This window comes from Pongo abelii, chromosome 23 (assembly GCF_028885655.2).
Source record: "Pongo abelii isolate AG06213 chromosome 23, NHGRI_mPonAbe1-v2.0_pri, whole genome shotgun sequence".
Classification (NCBI taxonomy): domain Eukaryota; kingdom Metazoa; phylum Chordata; class Mammalia; order Primates; family Hominidae; genus Pongo; species Pongo abelii.
Window position 1 is genome coordinate 49101664 of NC_085929.1, and position 25743 is coordinate 49127406.

Consider the following 25743-nt stretch of genomic DNA (forward strand, 5'->3'; position numbering starts at 1 on the left):
GTCTAGGAGGCCACAAACAAGGTGGCCAGAGCAGGGAATGAACCCAGGGTCCCAAAGGGAGGATGCCAGACAGCCCTAAAAACTTCCAGGACGGGAAGGGAGGAATCCATCTCTGCCATCAGCTCAAGCAGTGGCCTGAAGGGGCAGGAAGAACTCGGGGGCTGGATGGGCAAACGGGGGCAGAGCTAAACAAGGCTGCACGTGCCCAGGCCTGCATCCCAAGAGAGGGGCTGCAGAAGCCACTGCACCTGAGAGCCCCTTGGGAAATGGGGCAGCCAGGACTGAGGTGCGCTTCACAGGGCAGAAAGTGGGAGCCTTCCCTGCCCAGGAACTCCAAGAGCCCAAAGCCAGGCTTCTACCCTGCACGGGGTGGGCACCCAGGGCATGGTCAGTGGCTGGGACAGTGGCAGAGGAGGAGGGGGGCTGGCTAAGAGCCAGATTGGGCCAGGGAAGGAGCTGAGACTAAAACCCCTGAGGTCTTGTTAAGTGGGTCTTACGCTCAGGCCAGGGACAATCACATAAGCAGTTCCAGTCGGAGCTGGAACCAAACCCAGCGCCCCGAGGGTGCACTCCCTGTGGGGTCCCCAGTACCCAGCATGGCCAGGAGAGGGAATGTGAAGAAGTCACATGGAAGGTGGGCGCTGAAGAGGCGCTTACATCCAAACGTGGCAAAGCCACATGTGGATGGTGTCATCACTTAGAGGGGGACAACAGACCTCTCCAACAGGGCAGGACATCACAGATGCCATCTCGGCTAAGTACGAGAACTCTCCGACCTGAGCAGTGTTCCAGCACAGAGCAGCTGCCTCAAGGAGAGACCCATCCCTACACGTGTGAGCAGAGGCAAATCGCAGGAAAGACGGTGCAAACGACACTCAGGATCAGGGGTGCAGGGGGCCCACCAGCCTCTGCCAGGCAGCCCAGGCCTCAAAGCTGCCTCTACCAGAAGCTTCTGCACTAGGGGCAAACAGAGCCCCAAGGCCTTCTAGAAGTGGATTCCAGGACTATCAACTGGTCCTAAGGGTCAAGGTCAGACACCCATGTACCAGAAAATATTTGGAGGAAGAATAGAAATGAGATGGCCGGGCGCGGTGGCTCACGCCTGTAATCCCAGCACTTTGGGAGGCTGAGGCGGGCAGATCACCTGAGGTCGGAAGTTCGAGACCAGTCTGAACAACATGGAGAAATCCCGTCTCTACTAAAACTACAAAATTAGCCGGGCGTGATGGCACATGCCTGTAATCCCAGCTACTCAGGAGGCTGAGGCAGGAGACTCACTTGAACCCGGGAGGCAAGGTTGCAGTGAGCCGAGATCGCACCATTGCACTCCAGCCTGGGCAACAAGAGTGAAATTCTGTCTCAAAAAAAAAGAATAGAAATGAGGACAAGAGACGAACAATTATGGTGCTGGCCAACCTCTAGTAGGGCAGCCGGGTGGGGCAAAGCACAGAGCACCCAGAGCAGGCCCGCTGCGGACCCTGCAAAGCCACCAAGGGCACAATGAGGGGGCAAAGCTGCAGTCCTAGGACATCTGCCACAGGCTCCCTTGTGTAACATCCCTATGATGAAATACTAAAAGGATCCATGTTGTATGGCTGGCTAAAAAACCAGGTTATCAAAAAAAGAAACTGAGTGTGCACACACCCGCACCTCCACACACCCCTGTGTATGAACGTGATACCCACATAGGGTCTGGCAGGCTCATGCTGAGCTGTGACCTGGGCCTTCTGCACGGGGCCCTGGGATGTGGCAATGGGGCAGGGGTGGAGGTCATACCTCACAGAGTTTTTATTGTGAGCACATATAAATCATACATTCTTTCTAGAATTAAGAAACAGTAGGGCCGGACTCGGTGGCTCACGCCTGTAATCCCAGCACTTTGGGAGGCCAAGGTGGGCGGATCACCTGAGGTCGAAGTTCAAGACCAGCCTGACTAACATGGAGAAACCCCATCTCTACTAAAAATACAAAATTAGCTGGGCATGGTGGCGCATGCCTGTAATCCCAGCTACCTGAGAGGCTGAGGCAGAAAAATCGCTTGAACCTGGGAGGCGGAGGTTGCGGTGAGTCGAGATTGTGCCATTGCACTCCAGCCTGGGCAACAAGAGCAAAACTCCATCTCAAAAAAAAAAAAAAAAAAGGGAACGACAGTAACAGAGCCAGGCATAGTGGTGCATGCACATGGTCCCAGCTACTTAGAAGGCTTGTGCCCAGGAGTTTGAGGTTGCAGTAAGCACCCGGGGTGACAGAGCGAGACCTTGTTCTAAAAACACACAAACAAAAACAAAACAACCCACCAATAACAATAACAAGGGAAAATAATGTTAAAAAACAGGTTTCAAAATGTTATTTCATTTGGGTAAGAAAAAAACATGTGTGCCTGCTTACGTAAGTATAAAACATATCACAGGGCCAAGCACGGTGGCTCACGCTTGTAATTCCAGCACTTTAAGAGGCCAAGTCGGGTGGATCACCTGAGGTCAGGAGTTCGAGACCAGCCTGGCCAACACGTTGAAACCCCGACTCTACTAAAAATACAAAAAAAATTTAGCAGGGCGTAGTGGTGGGCACCTGTAATCCTAGCCACTTGGAAGGCTGAGGCAGGAGAATCGCTTGAACCTGGGAGTCAGACGTTGCAGTGAGCCGAGATCACGCCATTGCACTACAGCCTGGGCAACAAGAGCGAAACTCCGTCTCAAAAACAAACAAACAAAAAATCATATCGCAAGGGTCAGTGTGGTCTCATCTGGGAGGTGGTGATTTACTTTTTTTTGCTTTTTATTTTTTTGAAACAGAATTTCGCTCTTGTCACCCAGGCTGGAGTGCAATGGTGTGATCTCGGCTCACCACAACCTCTGCCTCCTGGGTTCAAGCGATTCTCCTGCCTCAGCCTCTCAAGTAGCTGGGATTACAGGCATCTGCCACCATGCCCGGCTAATTTTCATATTGATTGATTGATTGATTGATTGATTGAGACAGAGTCTTGCTCTGTAGCCCAGGCTGGAGTGCAGTGGTGCGATCTCGGCTCACTGCAAGCTCCACCTCCCAGGTTCACGCCATTCTCCTGCTTCAGCCTCCGGAGTAGCTGGGACTACAGGTGCCCACCACCACGCCCGGCTTTTTTTTTTTTTTTTTTTTTTTTTTTTGGGACGGAGTCTTGCTCTGTCGCCCAGGCTGGAGTGCAGTGGCGCAATCTCAGCTCACTGCAAGCTCCGCCTCCCAGGTTCACGTCATTCTCCTGCCTCAGCCTCGCCAGCAGCTGGGACTACAGGTGCCGGCCGCTGCGCCTGGCTAATTTTTTTGTATTTTTAGTAGAGACAGGGTTTCACCGTGTTAGCCAGGATGGTCTCGATCTCCTGACCTTGTGATCCGCCCGCCTCGGCCTCCCAAAGTGCTGGGATTACAGGCGTGAGCCACACCACACCTGGCCTAATTTTCGTATTGTTAGTAGAGATGGGGTTTCACCATGTTGGCCAGGCTGGTCTTGAACTCCCGACCTCAGGTGATCCACCGGCCTCGGCCTCTCAAAGCGCTGGGATTACAGGCACGAGCCACCATGCCTGGCCGGTAATTTACTTTTCATTTTGTATTTTTTTTCTTCTCTCTGGTTGTCAGCTTCTCTGTGAGCTCCTGGGACAACTACAGACACTTGCCCCAACAGTTACAGGAAGCGGCCAGCTCCGTGCCATGGAAGCCTGAGACTCCTGTGAAGCCTGAGTCAGAGGCACCAGGCACAAGCCCAGGGTGGAGACTTGGGCCCTGGCAGATGATGTTCTCTGCTGTGACTCAGTTTTCCCTGCCACACCCCTCCTGTGCCTGCTGGGGGTGGCCAGAAATAGAGCAAGGGAGGGGCTCTGAAGAGGGCAAGTGACCGAGGGAAGCAGCCTTTACTGAGCGGCAAGGCAAAAGAGGGAAAGGATGGTTTTAAATCATAATCAGAGATTTGAAAAAAAGGAGTCAGGCTGGGTACCATGGCTCATGCCTGTAATCCCAACACTTTGGGAGGTGGAGGTGCAGGGATCACTAGAGCCCAGGAGTTTGAGACCAGCCTGGGCAACAGGACGAAACCCCACCTCTACAAAAAATACAAAAATTAGGCTGGGCGCGGTGGCTCACGCCTGTAATCGCAGCTACTCAGGGGGCTGAGGTAGGAGAATCACTTGAGCCTGGGGAGGCAGAGGTTGCAGTGAGCCGAGATCGCACCACTGCACTCCAGCCTGGGACACAGGACAAGACTCTGTCTCAAAAAAAAAGTATGAACTAACTAATGAAAGAAAGTAAGAATCAAACAGGGCAGAGGAAGCCCACACAGCTCAGAGCACCCAGGGAATCTGCACAGATGTGAAAGGTGTCCAGGTCCAGCAGTACCAGGCTGTGGGGAATGACACTAGGGGAGGGGGAGGAGGGAGGAGACCTTATCTTCAAATCTCTCACCCCCTGCATTCCTACCCCATAAATGGGGGATTGGACCTAAAACTTCTGAGGGGTTCCTTCCACTCTGACCTTCCATGAGGCAGTGAGTGTGGTTCAGAGAATGGGCTCTGTGGACGGACAGACCAGGATTTAAATCCCTCTGCTACTTCCTGGTGGCCTTAGCAAGAGACATCACCTTGCTTTCTCCATCTGTAAAATGAGTGGACAACAGTATCTACTTCAGAGCAGGACCACGCCCCGAGCACAGAGTAGGCGCTGGGCAGTGCTGTGATGCTGGTGAGGCAGTGGCAGCGGCCGGCACTCACCTCCCGGTCGATGAGCCGCAGCGGGTACTTGATGTCCGGGCTCTCGAGGGTGATGGCTGGCGTGGAGCGCTGGAACAGCTTCATGAGCAGACTGTACAGGAACCAGACTGGGGAGAGCACCACATGGCCCAACTGAAACGACAGGACCCGCGGGGTCAGTGCAGGAGCCTGCCTTTCCCTAAACACACCGGCTCGTCCACACTCCCAGGCCTCTGCTCATGCTGCCCCCTCTGCCAGGAGCACCCTCTCCCCACCACCCTCATCCAGAGAGCTTCATCATCCATTTTGGTGCCCACTAGGAGAAGCTATAAAGACCAGCCTCATGACACCTGTCACTGAGCATTACCCAGGCTTCTATGCTCAGTACCATGAGAAAAAGCTCCATTTCCTCTGAAGAGCCGCGACCAAAAAGAGCTGTGGGTCTAAGCACATACCCTTTTTCACTTTGGCTACTAGGAAGCTCAGAGTAAAATTAATCTTGTGCATAATGTATCTGTGCCCCTTCCTTCTCTTCCTTCCTTTAGTCAACTTCCCTGGTCTTATTAAGTGATGTCAAGTTCTAGCTTGACTTAGACAAACAGACAAATAATAATCCCAACTCAGAATCTATCTGAAAGGCCTACGCTGACCAAATGGCTCTATGGCACCTTTAAATCCAGTCCCTTGGGGCCACTGGGATTGATGCTCTCCTCTTTGCTCTCCCACAGAGCACACTAGAACAAGCCAGTGAAGCTGGGTAAACTGAGCCACTTCCCCCATATGACATCCATGAGTGTCCCTGAGCCCTGGGGTTCTGCCATCAGGTGTTAAGGGGAAGCGAAGCACTGAGCCAGGCACTGGGAAGGTAACTGGCTGTGTGACCCCGAGAAAGTCCCTTCCCCCGTCAACCGGAGTGGACCAGGTGATCTGCAAGGCCCCCAGAGCTGAGACCCTAATGCTCAGATCACCAAAGCCAACAGCCTCTGGGATCCCAGGGCCACGTCGGGCACCACACAGGAACGGCCCTCGCAGCAACCCCGTGTGGCAGGCACTGTCACCACCACCATTTCGCAGATGAGAAAACAGCCCAGAAAGGCAAAGCGACTCACCCAGTCACACAGCTGGCAGGTGAGGAGCTGACCCAGAGTCCACCCATCCCTTATACCACGCTGGGATACCTCAGGCCCACGGGGACCCTGCCACACGGCCCTGAGGGGCTGTTCCTTCCCAGCCCCTGCCCCCGACATCTCAGCCTCAAGAAGGCCCTAAAAGGCGGCTGGGCATAGTGGCTCAAGTCTGTAATCCCAATACTCTGAGAGGCGGAGGCAGGTGAACAGTTTGAGTCCAGGAGTTTAAGACCAGCCTGGGCAATATGGTGAAACTCCGTCTCTACAAAAATATAAAAAGTTAGCTGGTTGTAGGCCCGGTGCAGTGGCTCACACCTGTAATCCCAGCAATTTGGGAGGCCAAGGCGGGTGGAGCACCTGAGGTCAGGAGTTCGAGACCAGCCTGGCCAACAGGGTGAAACGCCATCTCTACTAAAAATACAAAAATTAGCCAGGCGTGGTGGCGGGTGCCTGTAATCCCAGCTACTTGGGAGGGTGAGGCAGGAGAATCGCTTGAACCTGGGAGGCGGAGGTTGCAGTGAGCCAAGATCATGCCATTGCACTCCAGCCTGGGCAACAAGAGTGAGACTCCATCTCAAAAAAAAAAAAAAAAGTTAGCTGGTTGCAGTGTCACACGCCCGTGGTCCCAGCTACTCGGATGGCAGAGGCAGAAGATTGCTTGAGCCCAGTAGTTTGCGACCAGCCTGGGCAACATAGCAAAATTCTGTCTCTATTGAAAAAAAAAAAAGACCCTAAAAGTTGGTTAGAAAACCCGAATCCCTGGCCGGGCACAGTGGCGCATGCCTGTAATCCCAGCTACTCAGGAGGCTGAGGCAGGAGGTTGCCTGTGGAGGACGCTGCAGTGAGCCGAGATCACACCACCACACTCCAGCCTGGGAGACAGAGCAAGACTCCATATCAAAAAAAAAAAAAAAAAAAAAAAAAGGCCGGGTGCAGTGGCTCACGCCTGTAATCCCAGCAGTTTGGAAGGCTGAGGCGGTAGATCATCTGAGGTCAGGAGTTCGAGACCAGCCTGGCTAACATCGTGAAACCCAGTTTCTACTAAAAATACAAAAAATTAGTTGGATGTGGTGGCGCATGCCTGTAATCCCAGCTACTCGGGAAACTGAGGCAGGAGAAATGCTTGAACCTAGGAGATGGAGGTTGCAGTGAGCCGAGATTGTGCCATTGCACTCCAGCTTGGGCAACAAGAGTGAAACTCCATCTCAAAAAAAAAAAAAAAAAAAAAAGGCCAGGCGCTGTACCTCACACTTATAATCCCAACACTTTGGGAGGCCAAGGCAGGCAGATCACTTGAGGTCAGAAGTTCGAGACCAACCTGGCCAACGTGGTGAAACCCTGTCTCTACCAAAAATACAAAAATTAGCTGGGTGTAGTGGAGGGCTACCCCAGCAACTCAGGAAGCTGGAGCAGGAGAATCGTCTGAACCCGGGAGGCAGAGGTAGCAGTGAGCTGAGATCGTGCCACTGCACTCCAGCCTAGGTGACAGAGTGAGACTCTGTCTCAAAAAAAAAAAAAAAAAAAAAAAGGGGGGGGGGTGCTGGGCACGGTGGCTCATGCCTGTAATCCCAGCACTTTGGGAGGCCGAGGCAGGTGGATCACCTGAGGTCAGGAGTTGGAGACCAGCCTGGCCAACATGGAAAAACCACGTCTCTACCAAAAATACAAAAATTAGCCGGGTGTGGTGGTGGGCATCTGCAATCCCAGCTACTCGGGAGGCTGAGGCATGAGAATCACTTGAACCTGGGAGGCGGAGGTTGCAGTGAGCCGAGATCACGCCACTTCACTCCAGCCTGGGCGACAGAGCAAGACTCCCTCTCAAAAAAAAAAAAAACCACAAAAAATTAAAGAACAAAAACTGCTGACAGCCTCCAGGAGCTGTAGGAAGTAGAAGGATCCTCCCCTACACCTCAGAGGGAGCACAGGCCTGCCCTGCGGACACCTGGATCTCAGACTTCTGGCCTCCATAACTGTAAGAGAATCAGGTTCTGTTGTCTTCAGCTGCCTGGTTTGCAGAAAATTTGTTATGGCAGCCCTGGTAAACTAGTACAGAGGCCAAACAGACAGAAGGACTAACTCCAGCATGTGGTTTTAGGTTAGCACTGGGCCAGGAAAAAATTGTTACAAAGGACAATACTGAGACAATTGATGAAATCTGGCCAGCCTGGCCAACATGGTGAAACCCCATCTCCACTAAAACTACAAAAATTAGCTGGGCGTGGTGGCGAGTGCCTGTAATCCCAGCTACTTTGGGGGCTGAGGCAGGAGAATTGCCTGAACCCAGGAGGCCGAGGTTGCAGTGAGCCGAGATCATGCCACTGGACTCCAGCCTGGATGACAAGAGCCAAGACTCCGTCTCAAAAAAAAAAAAAAATTGGATAAGGCTTGTGGATTAGATAATAGTGTTGTACCAATGTTACTTTCCTGTAATTATTCTGTGGTTACACAAAAGAATGTCCTTGTTCTTAGGAGATACACACTGAAATATTTAGGGGCAAAGGGGGAACTGACTCTTAAATGGTTCAAAATATAGACACAGTTGACCCTTGAACATGGGTTGGAACTGCTTGGTTCACTTTTTTTTTTTTTTGGAATTTCTGACAAATCTTATTTTATTCAGATAGCAGTCTGATCACATCTGGTCCAACAACACTCAAATAATAAATCAAATATAATCAGATGTTAAAGACTGGTCTTCAAACATTCTAGCCAATGATGCCACGCTTGCCTATGATGTCTCCGACATAAAACCACATTGACACCTCAGTGGCCACCAAACCATTCAGCAAAGCTTCCTTAACTGTGAGCTGTTTGAAGCTACCAGTCTGAGCACTACTGACTATTTTTGTCAGGCTCTGAATAGCTCTAGGGATCTCAGCAGGGGTGGGAGGAACCAGCTCAACCGTGGTGTAGTACCAAAATGTGGCCAATCGAGGCTTCGAGTAAGTCACAGCAGCATTTACCAGTGCTGGGGTCTTCTCCACAAGGTTACGGACAAATTGAGCCATGGTTCTGGGATGGAAAGTCCATCATCCCGAATGGCCAGCTGAAGGTCACCCCCAAAAGGACCCTGCGTGGTTCACTTATTATTATTATTATTATTTTTGAGATGGAGTCTCACTCCATCACCTAGGCTGGAGTACAGTGGCATGATCTTGGCTAACTGCGACCTCCGCCTCCCGGGTTCAAGTGATTTTCCTGCCTCAGCCTCCCAAGTAGCTGGGATTACAGGTGAGTACCACCACGTCTGGCTAGTTTTTGTATCTTTAGTAGAGACAGGGTTTCACCATGTTGGCCAGGCTGGTCTCGAACTCCTGACCTCATGATCCGCCCGCCTCGGCCTCCCAAAGTGCTGGGATTACAGGCGTGAGCCACCACGCCCAGCCAGGACGCTGCGTGGTTCACTTATACAAGGATCTTCTTCCTCTTCTGTCACCCGAGACAGCAAGACTACCCCCTGCCTCCTCCTCAGCCTTCTCAACGTGAGAACAAGGATGAAGACCTTTATGATAATCTACTTCCTCTTAATGAATAGTAAATATGTTTTCTCTTCCTTATGATTTGTTTTCTTTTTATTTATTTTTTGAGACTCAGTCTTGCTCTGTCACCCAGGCTGGAGGGCAGTGGCACGGTCTCAGCTCACTGCAACCTCCACCTCCTGGGTTGAAGCAATTCTTCTGTCTCAGCCTCCCGAGTAGCTGGGATTACAGGCGCGCATCACCACTCCAGGCTAATTTTTGTATTTTTAGTAGAGACGGGGTTTCGCCATGTTGGCCAGGCTGGTCTTGAACTCCTGACCTCGTGATCCTCCTGCCTCGGCCTCCCAAAGTGCTGGGGTTACAGGCGTGAGCCACCATGCCCGGCCCCTTATGATTTTTAAAATAACAGTTTTCTCTAGTTTACTTTACTGTAAAAATATAGTATATAATACATACAATATACAAATATGTTATTGGTAAGGCTTCTAGTCAATAGTATATTAGTAGAAAAGTTTTGGGAGAACCAAAAGTTATACATGGATTTTCTTTTTTTTTTTCTTTTTAAGACAGGTCTGGCCCAGGCTGGAGTGCAGTGGTGTGATCTTGGCTCACTGCAACCTCCGCCTTCTGGGCTCCAGCGATTCTCCTGCCTCAACCTCCCAAGTAGCTGGGATTACAGGTGCATGCCACCACACCTGGCTAATTTTTATTTTCTGTTTTGTTTTGTTTTTTTGAGACGGAGTCTGGCTCTGTCGCCCAGGCTGGAGTGCAAGTGGTAAGATCTCAACTCACTGCAACCTCCGCCTTCTGGGCTCCAGCGATTCTCCTGCCTCAACCTCCCAAGTGGCTGGAATTACAGGCGCCCACCACCACACCCAGTTAATTTTTGTATCATTAGTAGAGACGGGTTTTCACCATGTTGGCCAGGCTGGTCTCGAACTTCTGACCTCAGGTGATCTGCCTACCTCGGCCTCCCAAAGTGCTGGGATTACAGACATGAGCCACTGCGCCTGGCCAATTTTTGTATTTTTAGTAGAGCCGGGGTTTTGCCTCGTTGGCCAGGCTGGTCTCATCGAACTCCTGACCTCAAGTGATCCACCTGCCTCAGCCTCCCACAGTGCTGGGATTACAGGCATGAGCCACTGCACTCGGCCTATACATGGACTGTCAACTATACAGGTCAGCCCCTAACCCCCATGCCATTCAAGGGCCCAATGTATGGATATGCACACATGTAGTATCTAATATATTTAATATACATTAGATATATACTGTATAGAGAGAAAAAAAGCAAATGTAGCAAATAATAACATTAGGTACATGTGGGTGAAGAGTACATAAGAGCTTTTTTTTTTTTTTTTTGAGACAGGGTTTCACTTTATCACCCAGGCTGGAATGCAGTGGCGTGATCTCAGCTCACTGTAGCCTTGACCTCTTGTACCCAAGCAATCCTCCCACCTCAGTCCCCGAAGTAACTGGGGCTACAGGCACGTACCACCAGGCCTTGGTAATTTTTTTGTATTTTTTGTAGAGATGCGGTTTCACCATGTTGCCCAGGCTAATCTCAAACTTCTGAGCTCAAGCGAACAGCCAGCCTCAGCCTTCCAAGTTCTAGGATTGCAGGCATAAGCCACCACGTCCAGCCCATAAATGCTCTTTTACAGTAACTTTGAAATTATTATTTTTTTTTTGAGATTGAGTCTCGCTCTGTTGCGCAGGCTGGAGTGCAGTGGCGCGATCTCGGCTCACTGCAAGCTCTGCCTCCTGGGTTCACGCCATTCTCCTGCCTCAGCCTCCCGAGTAGCTGGGACTACAGGCGTCCGCCACCAAGCCCGGCTAATTTTTGGTATTTTTAGTAGAGACGGGTTTTCACCGTGTTAGCCAGGATGGTCTCGATCTCCTGACCTCGTGATCCGCCCGCCTCAGCCTCCCAAAGTGCTGGGATTACAGGCGTGAGCCACCTCGCCCAGCCAGTAACTTTGAAATTATTTCAAAGAAAAAGTGTGTGAAGCCCATACTGGTAGTTCAATTAGAGAGGCTGAGAAGCCAAAGTTCATATAAAACACTGGCTCTCAAGAAAGCTATTTCAGAGCTTGTTTATACACCCTCCCCATATACCTCCCTGACTGTAGTTCTCTCAACAAATGTGCATGTGTTCTCTTATCATTACCCTACAAGTTCCCTTTTCACCTTGAGTGCCAGGAAGCTGAGAAACAAGTTCCTTGCATGCGTGCAGGCCTCTCTACTTCCTCTGTGGGACCTGCTATGGGCCCCTTGAGGTAGTGTTTCCTGCAGAACACAGACAAGTGCCTCTGCTCTATCCGGGGCCAGGTAAGATGCTCCTAACCTCTCAAGGCCTAGTCCCATTGCACCTCCCCTTCTGGAAACCCTACCAGGAATCCCTACTCTCCAACAATTTGAGGAGGGCGCTCTGGTGGAACCACGTGTCCTGTCTGTAGAAGGCGAGGGCCACTGCCTGGCCTATCTCCTTGAAGAGATGTGAGATGAGATGAGCGGGGGCCCAGGTCACGTAGGGGTCTATAACCTGGGAAGTCCCGGCTCACACACAGGAGCTTTTCCTGCCACCCTCATGGGGCCACTGCCAACTGAGAGGTGTGGAATAGCCAAGTGAAGGCAAGGGCAGGGTGCTACAACCTCATACCAGGCCTGGCCCCCGCCCCCCCCCCCCCCCAACCCCGCAACGGCCCAGCAGCTCCAAGCTGCCTGGCTACAGTTACAGGCCCTTTGTTGGGCTTAAAACAAAATGCCTCTCTCCCAGGCAGGGCCTCCATGCTGGGTGCAGCTGACGCCTCGCTCCATGGGGCCCTTGGTATTTGACCCATGGGTCTAAAGGAAGGGCTGTGGATGCCTAGCCCACCCCTCACCCATGCCTAGGGCCACCCAGCTGGGGTGTCTGGCCACCACCCATTTAATCAGCATGGCCCAGGTGTTTCACTCATCCCGGGCCTCCTTTAAGGCCCCAGTTGGCAGCTGTGGACTTGGGTCACAGAGACCAGGGTTTGAGTCCCAGCTAAGGATGGCAGGAGAGTCGCTTCACTTCCCCGGGCCCTACCTGGAGGATGGGGAGGGTGGGGAGGAAGGAGGCACACAGCGGTCAGCGCCCCTGAGCTGGCACTGATCCGAGTGGGGGCCGCAGGTTTCCTGGGATATTCCCCATCTCAACCCTAGGCTGTGGGCACTGTGATCATCCCAGCACGTGAGGAAACCAAGGCCAGGAAAGGAGAGTGACCTGCCCGGAGTACACCAAAGCCAGCCCTCCAAGCATCGCTCACCACGTGACACTGTTATCTGTCCCTCAGATAGATGAAGTGACATGCCAAGGTCATGCAGCCATTCAGGGTGGGCCGGGATTGGACTCCCAATGTCCAGCCCAAAGTGTTGCTCTTCCTGAGCCACCTCCCAGGACAGGGGCACTCTCTCTGCTCCAGTCACAATACTCACAGCCCAAATCTGACATCCTGCCTCCCACAGTGAGGCCTGAGCACCTGCCCCCAGCCCCGGGGGCCTGAACCAACAGGCGGCTCCACCCCCTCCTCAAATACCCACCATAGCTCCCCACTGCCTACCTGAAGGCACCCTCTCTATGGCCCCAACTCTGGACTCACCTCCCAGCTTTCTGCTCTTTCAACATCAAGACCATCTTGCTTCAGGCGTTTGTATATGCTCTCCTCTCTGCCCCAAATGTCCTTCTTCTGCACGCATCCAACCAGCAAACTCCTATTCATTCCTCAGAGCCCAGCTCAAACATCAAATCTTCCCTGTTGAGCCCTTCCCTAGCTAACCAGGCCCTTGGTAGACTTTTCACAGCCCCTGGTCCCCTCTGGAAACTCGCTGGGGCAAGGACTATTCCGACGATTCCTCTGCTATCGATCTCTCCCTCAGTCACAGAAACCACGCCCACGGGGAATAGAGTCTAGGGAAAAAGTTGGCTGAAGTTACATTCACAGGAAATTACCATTGTTGGGCCCTGGCAATGAACTTGAATGACATTAGGAGCTGGAGTTGTGCTTGGTGCTCCTTGGAGTTCTGTTTTTCCAGCACAGCTGTGTCAGTGCACAACCCAGCTTAAGGCTCCTCCGTGGGCAGCTGGCTTCACGGGCTGCAAGGCACCTTCCCCCATTTCCTCCCTGGCCCTCCCACAGTGGTGCAAGGTGGGAACAACCATGCTCCCCATGTGACAATGAGGGGACAAATGTAGCTCAAGGAGGCCCAGGGTGGAGCCTGGTTTCTGATTTTCTGTTGCTTTCCCACTTCCCTCCCTTGCCCTAAACCTAAACCCATGGACGTGAGCCTGGGTGGGCGCTGGGCCAAGAAAAAGACACCCACGTATTAGTGGCTCCGATGACAAGTCCCCGAATGCTGGCCTCGGCTGTTGCACAGACCTTCCTCCAACCCCAGGCGCCAGCTCCCCACAAGCATCCAGAAGTGGCCCTGGAGCAGACCCCAGGATCTGTGTCTGTTGTCACCACTGTATCCCCAACACTCCATACAGAAAGCACTCAACAAATATTTGTGGAATGAATTAGTGAAGGGACAACAGGCTCCCACCCTCCCAGTCTTTTTATTTTGCCTAGAAGTTCCCAGAACCAGGACAAGAGCCCAGACTCCTGGATGAGGGCGGGGCACAGCCTGTCCTGTTTGTCAGAAAAGCCCGCTTGTCCTCCAAGAGCACAGGCCTCAGAGGTGGGCTTAGGATCCGGCTCCAGGGTGTTTCCACGCCTGTTCCACACTCAGAGAGGATACACGCAGCTCCCGGGGCTGAGCTGGGAGTCAGGCACTGCTCAGAAGGCTGGGCTCGCCGTGGGCAGAGGTTAAGAGTCGGGGCCTTCCTTCCAGTATCCGCTCCCAACAACAGGGGCTGCCCGGAGCCAGGCGGGCAGCCTTTGCTCAGGCCACCTCATTCAGTCCTCAAGCCTGTTCATAACTCCTCCCACTTCAGGTGAGGAAACCAAGCCTCAGGGGACAGACTTGAGCCTGGGGACACCTTCTGGCCAATAAAGAAAAGGGGTGGGCTTTTTATAGGTAAAAGTTATTACCTGGGGAGGCAGCCAAGGGCAGACCATCACCATCTGTCAGTCATTTAGTCCACAAACCCCAGTGGGCACTAAGGTGGCAGGTCCCATGTGCAATACAGGGGACACAGGCCAGGAGGCCCCACGCGAGTTCAAGCCAGAGGGGGAGACAGACACCGGCAGAGAGGGTGCACCACAGCCAGGAGCAGTGGAGGGGCGAAGGTTTCACCTCCAGAAAGCTAGAGGCCCTACCAGACTCACACGGTGGGGTGCACTCTCTTCCTACCCACACAGGTTGGAACAGGCTCTGCCCGTCCTCGTCCACAGCACCACCCCCACCCCCACTAGCAGTGGGCTAAGTAAACAGGAGGCAGATGGCTGAGGCCAAGGTCCCACCCCTGTGCCTCCTCAGCTGTGCTGCGTCCACGCTTACACACACACTCACACACAAACCACCTCACCCCAGCCACCTGGGGGCCCAGGAGACAGCTGCCTCCCAGCCCCTGACCCAATGCCAATAGGCCATGCTCTGCTCCACCAGGGAACCCACCACCCGCCTCTCCTTGCCTCTAATAACACAGAAGGGAAGAGGGACACAGGGTGCCAGAGTCCCAGGGAGCCCCCAGCTCACGCACCACAGCTGAGGGGCTGCGTAGCTCTGCTCCCCACGCATAGAACGCCCTGCTCAGCTGCCCACCCCTGGAATTCCCCACTGGGACCCTGGCCTCCACTCTGCCCAGGCCAGGTTTGGGGTGGGCAGAGAGAGCTGCCAGGGCTCCCGACCTGGCAGGCCCGGTCCTCCCCAGGTGCCAGCTCCCTGCCCTGGAGCTTAGACAAGCCAGTCGGGTGACTTGTTTACCTGTCCCCTGCCTGCCCGCCAGTGGTCCCGCCAGAATCTGAGTGGCACCTCCCTCCTGGTCCTGTTCTAACCGGGAGGAAGTGGGAGGGAGTGGAGGAAGTTCTGCAGTGGGGGGCTCTGGCTTGGCTGGGAACTGTGGGGGAAGGGAACCCAGGAGGAGGAACAGGTGGACACAGAGCTGGCATCTGGGCCACAGACTAAGCATGGGGCTGCCAGACACGGTAGGAAAGCCCGGCAGACTCTACCTGTCAGTCTGTCAGGGTCGCTGAGCACTCACAGCTGCGCTGGGAGGCAGGGGAACCACAGTTCAGGATGACAGGCCAAGCTCCAACGTTCTCCCAGTGTGGCTGACAGACTCCAGGGCCATCCCCCGGCCTGGATCCCCCAAAGTGTTGGGAGAGGCCTCCCATGGGGCCTGCATGTTTCAGATAAGACACCTAGAGCACCAGGCCCCCAGCCAGCCTCCTGCAGACTGTGGGGAGCCCTTAAGCCAGGAGGCCTGGCTCAGAATGTGCTGGAGACATTCTGGGCCAAGCGAGGATCCCAGCAGCACCCACAAAGGGTAATCCCCACCCACCCTTGGAGAGATGGGGCTGGGGGGGTGGAGGGTTGGTGGAAGTCTCCCGACTCCCAGGCAGGGTTCTGCCCCTTACAGAGGACTGCTCAGCCATTCAACAGAAATATATGGAATGAGGCCAGGAATGGCAGTTCACACCTGTAATCCCAGCACTTTGAGGAGCTCGGACGGGAGGATCACTTGAGCTCAGAAGTTTGTGACCAGCCTGGGCAACATAGCAAGACATTGTCTCCATTAAAAATACAAAAAATTAGGCCAGGCACAGTGGCTCACTCCTGTAATCCCAGCAGTTTGGGAGGCTGAGGCAGGTGGATCATCTGAGGTCAGGAGTTTGGGACCAGCTTGGCCAGGATGGCGAAGCCCTGTCTCTACTAAAAGTCCAAAAAATAGCCAGGTGTGATGGCGAGTGCCTGTAATCCCAGCTACTTGGGAGGCTGAGGCAGGAGAATTGCCGGAGCCCAGGAAGTGGAGGTTGCAGTGAGCTGAGATCGTGCCACTGCACTCCAACCTGGGTGACAGAGAGAGACTCCATCTCAAAAAAAAAAAAAAAAAAAAAAAAATTAGCCGGGCATATTGGCATGTGCCTGTACTCAGGACACTGAGGTAGAAGGACCACTTGTGCCCAAGAGGTTGAGGCTGCAGTGAGCTATGATCGCGCCACTGCACTACTGTCTGGGTGAGAGACTCTGTCTCAAAAAAGAAAAAAAGAAAGAAAAAGAAATGTATGGAGCAGCCAGGTACAGGGGACGTGGCCATAAATCCAACCACCAGCTGGAAGGTAAGGAGCACCACCAAAAACAGCGGGGAAGGGTTGGGTGGAGACCAGAGGAAACTTTAGAGACACAGGCAGGACATTTCAACAACAAAGGAGGCGGGTGCTTTCTGGGGAAAAATGGGCCAGGTGTTGCATGGAGGCTGGGGTGATGCCCACAGGTTCACCCTGGCCAAGCTTGCCTGGGGTCTGAACATCCCCAAGTTCTGGCTTGGGCCACACTTTCCTCAGCAACCGCCCAAGCTAAGAGGCCTTTTGCCTGGTTCCCCAAGGAGGAGACTCCAGCGCCAGAGGGAGGACCCAGGTTCCCTCCAAGTGGCAGATGCCAGGCATAGAGGTGGAGGTGGAGGGGCGCTGGGCTGATTCCTCCTGTGCCAGCCTCCCCGCGCCTAGTGGGTCACAGTTGACAGGAGAGCTGCCCTCTGCAGCCGCAGCCTCCACATGTCCACACAGACTCAAGCCTCCAGCCTCACCATAGTCAACTTTTGAGAAACTCGGGAGAGGAGGTGGCCTGGGGGGAAGGCAAGGTGGCTCTAGGCCAGCCCAGGAGTGACAGCAGCAGAGTGGACTTCGAAACCCCATGGAGCAGGCTCCTTCAGGCGGCGGCGTTGTGGGACGGTGGCCAAGACTAGTTTGCATTTCCCCATCCGTGAAATGGGGCAAACAGCGCTGACACCACAAAGTGTGAGGTCCCCAGCACAGCTTGCAGGGTCAGTGGGAGCCTGGCCTTGCTGGGAGCCTGGCCTACTGAGCATTGGGAGGACGCCCCAGCGTCATCCGAGTTCTGTTCCTTGTTGCTAAACGTGCAAAACCCTCTGACTCAGTGACATCGCACACACACACGTTCAGTCGCAGTCAGTGACATCGCCCATTCACATACTCCCGTACACACACACACACCATTCCATGCCCGCCCTTCATACCCACGGTCACACTCACACACACAATCACTCTCAAGCCATTCACACGCTCGCTCACACACTCACACTCAGCGGCACACACGCTCACAACCAAGGGTCCCTCCAGCAGCCAAGGCCCCACGGCGGCCAGGGCAGGGCCCAGGTGCCCCCGGGTGCTGGGCTCTGGCGCGCCCCCCCGGGCAGGAGGGCTGGGTCCCCGCTGCAAACTGCCAGGGCGTGAGTAGCAGTCATCACGTAGCTCGCCCAGGCCGGGGTGGGGTGGGGTGGGGCGCGGCGGGCTGGGCGGGCGAAGTGGGTGCGGCCGGGTGCGGCCCGGGTCCCGCGTCCCCTCCCGCAGGCCAGCCCGCCCCCTCGCCGCCGGGTCCCCGTCCCTCGCGACCTCCCGCGACCCCGGCGCCCCCTCCCCGCCTACCGTGCTGAGCTGGGCCCCCATGGTAGCCCCGCGCTGCGCTCGCTCTGCCGCCGCCGCCGAGAACGTCGCGCCCCAGCCCGCGTCACCCCGGAGCAGGGGCGGGGCCGAGGGGCCAGGCGGGCGCGCGGGGCGGGGCGGGCGCGGGGGCGGGGACCGGGTCGCTCCGCCTGCTTCTGCCGGGGACTAGAGACGGAACTGGGGATGTGCCCCTCTGCGCTCGGAGCTCTCCCGCCGCTGTGCGGCCCCGCGCGGAACGGTGGCCTCTCTGGGCCTCGTTCGCCGCCATAAAGGAAGCAAGATGGCGCCCCCCGGATGGGAGCGAGAATAAGAGGCGGAATCTTCCCCGGGCCTCCGAGCCTGCAGGGGCCGGTCCTGCCTGGCCTGGCCTGGGCCTGTGCTTGCAGCTGCTCAGCGCGGCCCTTCCCCGGGCCTTTGAACTTGCAGTTCCCTGGGCAGCACTGTTCCCAGCTGCGGTCTCAGCACCGTCAAATGCTGCGGTCTCAGCACGGCCCGCCCGGAGCCTCCTCCCCGGCTGCGCCTCCGCTCCCCACGCCATTGTCCCACTGTGGAGTGATCTTTGTCCCACTTAGTTGAAGGCCTCCTGCATGTTTCCCCCACTCCCACCCCATCCCAGTGGACTGTGGGCTCCCGGAGGGTAAAGTCCTGTCTGGTTTGAAGTCCCGTACATCCCCAGAGCCTGGCACACACACAGAGCCTAGCATATAGTAGGTGCTCAATAAATACCTTTTTTTTTTTTTTTTTTTGGAAAGCGGGCTCTCACTCTTGCCCAGACTGGAATGCAGGAGCCTGATCACAGCTCACTTTAGCCTCAACCTCCCACACTCAAGCGTTCCTCCTGCCTCAACCTCCTGAGTAGCTGGGCACGTGCCACCACGTCCGGCTAATTGTTTTTTGTTTGAGAGGCAGTTGCTCTCTTGTTGCCCAGGCTGGTATGCAGTGACGCGATCTCGGCTCACCGCAAACTCCGCCTCCAGGGTTCAACAGATCCTCCTGCCTCAGCCTCCCGAAATTACAGGCATGTGCCACCACATCCGGCTAACCGGCTAATTTTTTTTTTTTTTTGAGACGGAGTCTTGCCCTGTCCCCCAGGCTGGAATGCAGTGGCGCCATTTAGGCTCACTGCAAGCTCCGCCTCCAGGGTTCACGCCATTCTCAGCCTCCTGAGTACCTGGGACTACAGGCGCCCCACCGCGCCTGGCTAATTTTTTTGTATTTTTAGTAGAGACAGGGTTTCACCGTGTTAGCGAGGATGGTCTCGATCTCCTGACCTCGTGATCCACCCGCCTCGGCCTCCCAAAGTGCTGGGATTACAGGTGTGAACTACAGCGCCCGGCCGTTTTTGCATTTTTTTGTAGAGACGGGTTTCACTATGTTGCCCAGGCTGGTCCAGAACTCCTGGACCTCAAGCCATCTTCCCACTTTGGCCTCCCAAAGTGCTGGGATTACAGGTGTGAGCCACGATGAGCAGCCTAAATACTTGTTGAATGGATGAATTTGACAGACAGTGGGCACCTTCTCTGTGTAGGCTCATGCTGGGCCTTAGCGTCATTCTCTCACCTTGTTCTCCTGGTAGGGTCTTGGACCCAGATGTCAGCTCCTGGTGCTCTGAGGTGATGGGGTGGGCTGTGTGTTCAGGCAACGTGGCACAGACCAGGCAGAGAAAGGGAGAAGCGCCTTGCTGGCAGGGCCTGGAGGTGGAGACAGGTGAATAGAGGCCTGATGGGCAAGGTTAGAGAGGCTGATACAGCTGAGCTGGGGTGCGATGTGACGTTGGGGAGGCAATGTGGAGCCCCGGGTGGAAAGAACTGGAATGTCAAGGAGAATGGGGAGCCCTGCAGGATCTAGGTAGGTGAGGGAGTGACTTACTGGGTTTATTTACCCAGAGAAGAGATCTCGCTCTGATGCCCAGGCTGGAGTGTAGTGATGCAGTCACAGCTCACTGCAGCTCAAGCCATCCTCCCACCACAGCCTCCCAGAGCACTGGGATTACAGGCATGAGCCACCATGCCCATCTGCCTACCCACCCACCTGACCTACTGTTTTTTTTGTTTGTTTGTTTTATTTTTTATTTATTATTATTTTTTTTTGAGACGGAGTCTTGCTCTGTTGCCAGGCTCACTGCAATCGCGGCTCACTGCAACCTCCGCCTCTGGGGTTCAAGCGATTCTCCCGCCTCAGCTTCCCTAGTAGCTGGGACTACAGGTGCGTGCCACCATGCCCAGCTTATTATTATTATTATTATTATTATCATTATTATTATTATTATTCTATTTTTTGAGATGGAGTTTCGTTCTTGTTGCCCAGGCTGGAGTGCAATGGTTCGATCTCGGCTCACCGCAACCTCCGCCTCTCAGGTTTAAGTGATTCTCCTGCCTCAGCCTCCCGAGTAGCGGGGATTACAGGCATGCGCCACCACGCCCAGCTAATTTTGTATTTTTAGGAGAGACAGGGTTTCTCCATGTTGTTCAGCCTGTTCTCGAACTCCTGACCTCAGGTGATGTGCCTGCCTCAGCCTCCCAAAGTGCTGGGATTATAGGCGTGAGCCACCACGCCCAGCATGCCCAACTAATTTTTGTATTTTTAGTAGAGACAGGGTTTCACCATGTTGGCCAGAATGGTCTGGATTTCTTGACCTCATGATCAATCCGCCTCTGCTTCCCAAAGTGCTAGGATTACAGGCGTGAGCCACCGTGCCCAGCTCACCTACTGGTTTTAAAGAGGGAACTCTGGGGGCAGTGTGGAGAGAGGGACCTACTACCATAGAATACAAGAGTAAATCTTGACTTGGGATCAGCCAAGCATTATTTCAATTTTATTTTATTTTATTTATTTTGTTATAACTTTTTGCTGAAAGTATCTTGGATTCATGATGGATCTTTCTGGGTTTTGCCACATAGTCTCATGTTAAAGGTTAAATTATTTTTTATGTGCAAGTAATCTGAATAGTTTTACCCCCATGAGAACACTGGTTGTAGAAAGATGACACTACATGGGTTAGCTGTCTTTTTTTAATTGAAAAACTAACAAAAAGAAGAAAAGAAAAACACACAGGCCAGGCGCAGTGGCTCATGCCTGTAATCCCAGCACTTTGAGAGGCTGAGGTGAATGGATCACCTGAGGTCAGGAGTTTGAGACTCAAAAAAAAAAAAAAAGAAAGAAAAGCCGGGCACGGTGGCTCACGCCTATAATCCCAGCACTTTGAGAGGCCAAGGCAGGCGGATCATGAGGTCAGGAGATCGAGACCACCCTGGTTAACATGGTGAAACCCCGTCTCTACTAAAAATACGAAAAAATTAGCCAGGCATAGTGGTGGATGCCTGTAGTCCCAGCTACTCGGGAGGCTGAGGCAGAATGGCATGAACCCGGGAGGCAGAGCTTGCAGTGAGCTGAGATTATGCCACTGCACTCCAGCCTGGGCCACTGAGCGAGACTCCATCTCAAAAAAAAAAAGAAAAGAAAAGAAAAGCTAACAAATTGTCCAGTTGCATATTTCTCTCTCTCAAAAAAAAAACAAAAAAACAAAAAAACCCCAAAAACTGAGTAATAACTGAGTCTCTAGGCAATATATTCAAAGCTAAGAGGATTAAAAGTAAAATAAAATTTAAAAATCAGATGCAATTAAGGGAGCCCTGCTACATACAGGCAGGTCGATAGTGCTACTTCTGGACTCTAGGAAGCTGGAAGACATCTTAATAACTCTGCTTAGGGCCAGGCGCCGTGGCTCACGCCTGTAATCCCAGCACTTTGAGAGGCCAAGGTGGGCAGATCACAAGGTCAGGAGTTTGAGACCAGCCTGGCCAACATGGTGAAGTCCCATCCCTACTAAAAATACAAAAATTAGCCGGGTGTGGTGGCGGGCGCCTGTAGTCCCAGCTACTCGGGAGGCTGAGGCAGGAGAGTCGCTTGAACCCGGGAGGCAGATGTTGCAGTGAGCCGAGATCTTGCCACTGCACTCCAGCCTGAGTGACAAATCAAGACTTCATCTCAAAAAATAAAAAAGATAACTCCACTCAGAACATTTACTTCAAGTAGCCTTTTTCTTTTTCTGTTCTTTTTTCTTTTTTTTTGAGACGGAGTCTCGCTCTGTTGCCCAGGCTGGAGTGCAGTGGTGCGATCTCGGCACACTGCAAGCTCCGCCTCCTGGGTTCACGCCATTCTCCTGCCTCAGCCTCTCTGAGTAGCTGGGACTACAGGTGCCCGCCACCACAACTGGCTAATTTTTTGTATTTTTAGTAGAGACAGGGTTTCACCGTGGTCTCGATCTCCTGACCTCGTGATCTGCCCGACTCGGCCTCTCAAAGTGCCAGGATTACAAGTGTGAGCCACCGCGCCCGGCCTTTTTTTTTTTTTTTTTTTTTTTTTTTAATTTGAGTGGAGTTTTGCTCTGTTGCCCCGGCTGGAGTGCAGTGGTATCATCACAGCTCACTGCAGCCTCCATCACCCAGGGCTCAGATGATCCCCCACCTCAGCCTCCCAAGTAGCTGGAACTACAGGCACGCACCACCATGCACCACCACGCCCAGCTAGTTTTGTTTTGTTTTATTTTTGGTTTTTTTTTGTAGAGACGGGGTTTTGCCATGTTGCCCAAGCTGGTCTCGAACTCCTGGGCGTGAGTGATCCTCCCGCCTCAGCCTCCCAAAATGCTAGGATTACAGGTGTGAGCCACCACGTCTGGCTTCCTTGTGAAATGTGGAGGTGACTAAGTTGGCTTTCTCCTCTTAATCATCCCTCACAAGTTGTAAAGAATTCCCACACATGACTTTTCCTGGAAAGACTCATTGTCTAATGGCATAAAATAAAACCTAAATACTGTTTAGGTTAAGGCTGTAAATGCTAAGTCCAGCAAACAATCCTACAAAACCAGAATTAGGGTGGGATCTATTTTCCTGTCTTGTAAGGCTATTTTTAAAATTACTATTATTATTTTGAGACAGGGTCTCGCTCTGTCACCCAGGCTGGAGTGCAGTGGCGCAATCTCGGCTCATTGCAACCTCCACCTCCTGGGTTCAAGGGATTCTCCTGCCTCAGCCTCCACGTAGCTGGGATTACAAGTGCGCACCACCATGCCCGGCTAATTTTTTGTATTTTTAGTAGAGACGGGGTATCACCATGTTGGCCAGGCTGGTCTCAAACCCACCTCAAGTGATCTGCCCGCCTCGGCCTCCCAAAGTGCTGGGATTACAGGCGTGAACCACTGCAGCCAGCCCACCATTTAAATTATTATATATGTTTGTTGGCCCACTGTGGTGGCCGAGGCAGGTGGATCATTTGAGGCCAGGAGATTGAGACCAGCCTGGCCAACATGGCGAAACCCTGTCTCTACTACAAATACAAAAAATTAGCCGGGCGTGGTGGTATGCGCCTATAATCCTGCTACTCGGGAGGCTGAGGCAAGAGAATCGCTTGAACCTGGGAGGCAGAGGTTGCAGTGAGCCGAGATCGCGCTACCACACTCCAGCCTGGGCAACAGAGTGAGACTCCATGAAAAATACATACATACATACATACATACATATATTTGTAGACTCAAGAAGGAAATAGCTTTCCTCCTAAAGCTATCATGCTATTACTGACTCTCTTAAGATCTTATAAGATCTTATTAACTGTTGATCTCTTATTTATCTCGTGAAAGTTGCTGGTACCAAAATGGAGTCACTTATGTCAAACTCTAACAAAATGGAGTCGGGAGGGCCTTGACAAAGAAGCCGTCACACAACAGGCCTGCATGCAGGATTCATCATAAGACACACCTGCACCCGACCACTATCAGGATACCTAACCAGAGTAAAGTCAGATAAGCTACCTGCATGAGGACACCTGCCTAGCGATGGCTCATGCCAACTCCTGCAACAAACCCCTATAACCCTTTTTTTTGAGATGGGGTCTCGCTCTGTTGCCCAGACGAAAGTGCAGTGGCGCAATATCGGCTCACCGCAACCTCTGCCTCCCAGGTTCAAGCGATTCTCCTGCCTCAGCCTCCCGAGTAGCTGGGAACACAGGTGCACACCACCACGCCTGGCTAATTTTTGTATTTTTAGTAGAGACAGTGTTTCACCATGTTGGTCAGGCTGGTCTCGAACTCCTGACCTTGTGATCTGCCCTCCCCGGCCTCCCAAAGTGCTGGGATTACAGGCGTGAGCCACCGCGCCTGGCCAAACCCCTATAACCTTTGGTCTTTGAAACCTTTGGTTTCGAAACAGCTTCTGTTGTTTTGAAACAGCTTCATTCTATTTGTCTTTAAAAGATTCTCTAAGGCCGAGCGCAGTGGCTCATGCCTGTAATCCCAGCACTTTGGGAGGCCGAGGTGGGTGGATCACCTGAGGTCGGGAGTTCAAGACCAGCCTAACCAACATGAGGAAACTCCGTCTCTAGTAAAAATACAAAATTAGCTGGGCATGCTGGAAGGTGCCTGTAATCCCAGCTACTCAGGAGGTTGAGGCAGGACAATTGCTTGAACCTGGGAGGCGGAGGTTGCAGTGAGCCGAGATCACGACATTGCACTCCAGCCTAGGCAACAAGGGTGAGACTCCGTCTCAAAAAAAAAAAAAAAAAAAAAAGATTCCCTGTAGGCCAGGCATGGTGGCTCATGCCTGTAATCCCAGCACTTTGGGAGGCCAAAGTGGGAGGACTGTTTGAGGCCAGGGGTTTGAGACTAGCCAGAGCAACATAGCAAGACCCCATCTCTACAAAAATTAAAACATTAGCCCAGGCGTGGTGGCCTGCACCTGTGGTCTCATGTACTTGGGAGGTTCAGGTGGGAGGACTGCTTGAGCCTAGGCGATTGAGGTTGCAGGTGAGCCGTGATTGCACCACTGCACTCCAGCCTGGGCAACAAACTGACACCCTGTCTCAAAAAAATATATTCTCCTTTTCCCCAACCCCCTTCAATACCCTATGGCCCATCATGGCTTGCATATCCTGGATTGCAGTCCTCCTGCTATTCTCAAATAAAATCATTGGTTCTGGAGATCCTATCTCTCTGGGTTTCTTTTCAGTTGACGGTCTGTTTGAACCCCTTCCTGATTGTTTCTGTACATAAAATTAACATCATTCACAGTCAACATTTATTATTGAAGCATTTTGCTCCTCCTGTGATAAATTCTCTCTGCATTTATACCTCAACCCCTGGACACAATTTCAATATGTAAAGCACAAGAGGAAATTTCACTCCTGGTTACACCTGAAGCTCCCCAAGAGCGTGACCCCTGTGCCAGGCCTGGCCTTGAACTGGCGTTGGCTCCTAACTAGCTGTGTGAGTTCTAGGCAGACCTGATGCAGAAGCAGATAAAGGCTGAAGCTGAAGCCAAAAGTGGGGAGCAGATTTTGTCTGCTTGGGGCACTTATGTGCTCAGTAAAGTTGCTGTGACCTCTGAGCTATGAAGATAGGGTCACTGGAGACCCCTCACCGTCCATACTATCCAGCTGGTTTGGTCCCCAGTTCCAGCAATCCTGTCCTCTGGCTGCCCCCAACCCTGGCATGGGCTGTGCCAAGGGTATTTATTTTGCCCGTTTATGGATCTGGGCCTCAGCTCCCAACACATTCCCTTTCTGGGGTTTGGATCTGCTTGCAACAGCCAGGTGAGGCCCCAGAACTTGCTGCTTTCCAGGGGACACTGTTAAAATGTCCTTTTTTCCGCCAAGCGTGGTGGCTCACATCTGTAATCCCAGCACTTTGGGAGGCCAAGGCAGGCAGATCACCTGAGGAGTTCGAGACCAGCCTGGTCCAACATGGTGAAACCCTGTCTCTACTAAAAATACAAAAATTAGCCGGGCACGGTGGAGGGCGCCTGTATTCCCGGCTACTCAGGAGGCTGAGGCAGGAGAA

The 25743-nt window shown here is 53.1% G+C and overlaps 2 protein-coding genes across 2 annotated transcripts in view; both read right to left on the reverse strand.

Moving 5' to 3' along the window:
* LOC100432996 (NADH-cytochrome b5 reductase 3) overlaps window positions 1–18052 on the reverse strand; it is a 30342-nt gene extending 12290 nt beyond the window's left edge. The window contains exons 1-2 of the mRNA XM_024239735.3: window positions 17898–18052; window positions 4740–4871 (exon numbers count right to left, since the gene is read on the reverse strand). Of these exons, the coding sequence (XP_024095503.1) occupies window positions 4740–4871; window positions 17898–17918 (153 nt within the window). The 5' untranslated portion in view covers window positions 17919–18052. The remainder of the gene's footprint in view (window positions 1–4739; window positions 4872–17897) is intronic.
* Window positions 7563–9181, reverse strand: ATP5MGL (ATP synthase membrane subunit g like). Its single transcript, XM_063722917.1, has one exon. It carries the CDS (start codon window positions 8851–8853, stop codon window positions 8551–8553), a length of 303 nt encoding a protein of 100 aa, XP_063578987.1. The 5' UTR covers window positions 8854–9181; the 3' UTR covers window positions 7563–8550.
* Window positions 18053–25743: the final 7691 nt, after the last annotated feature.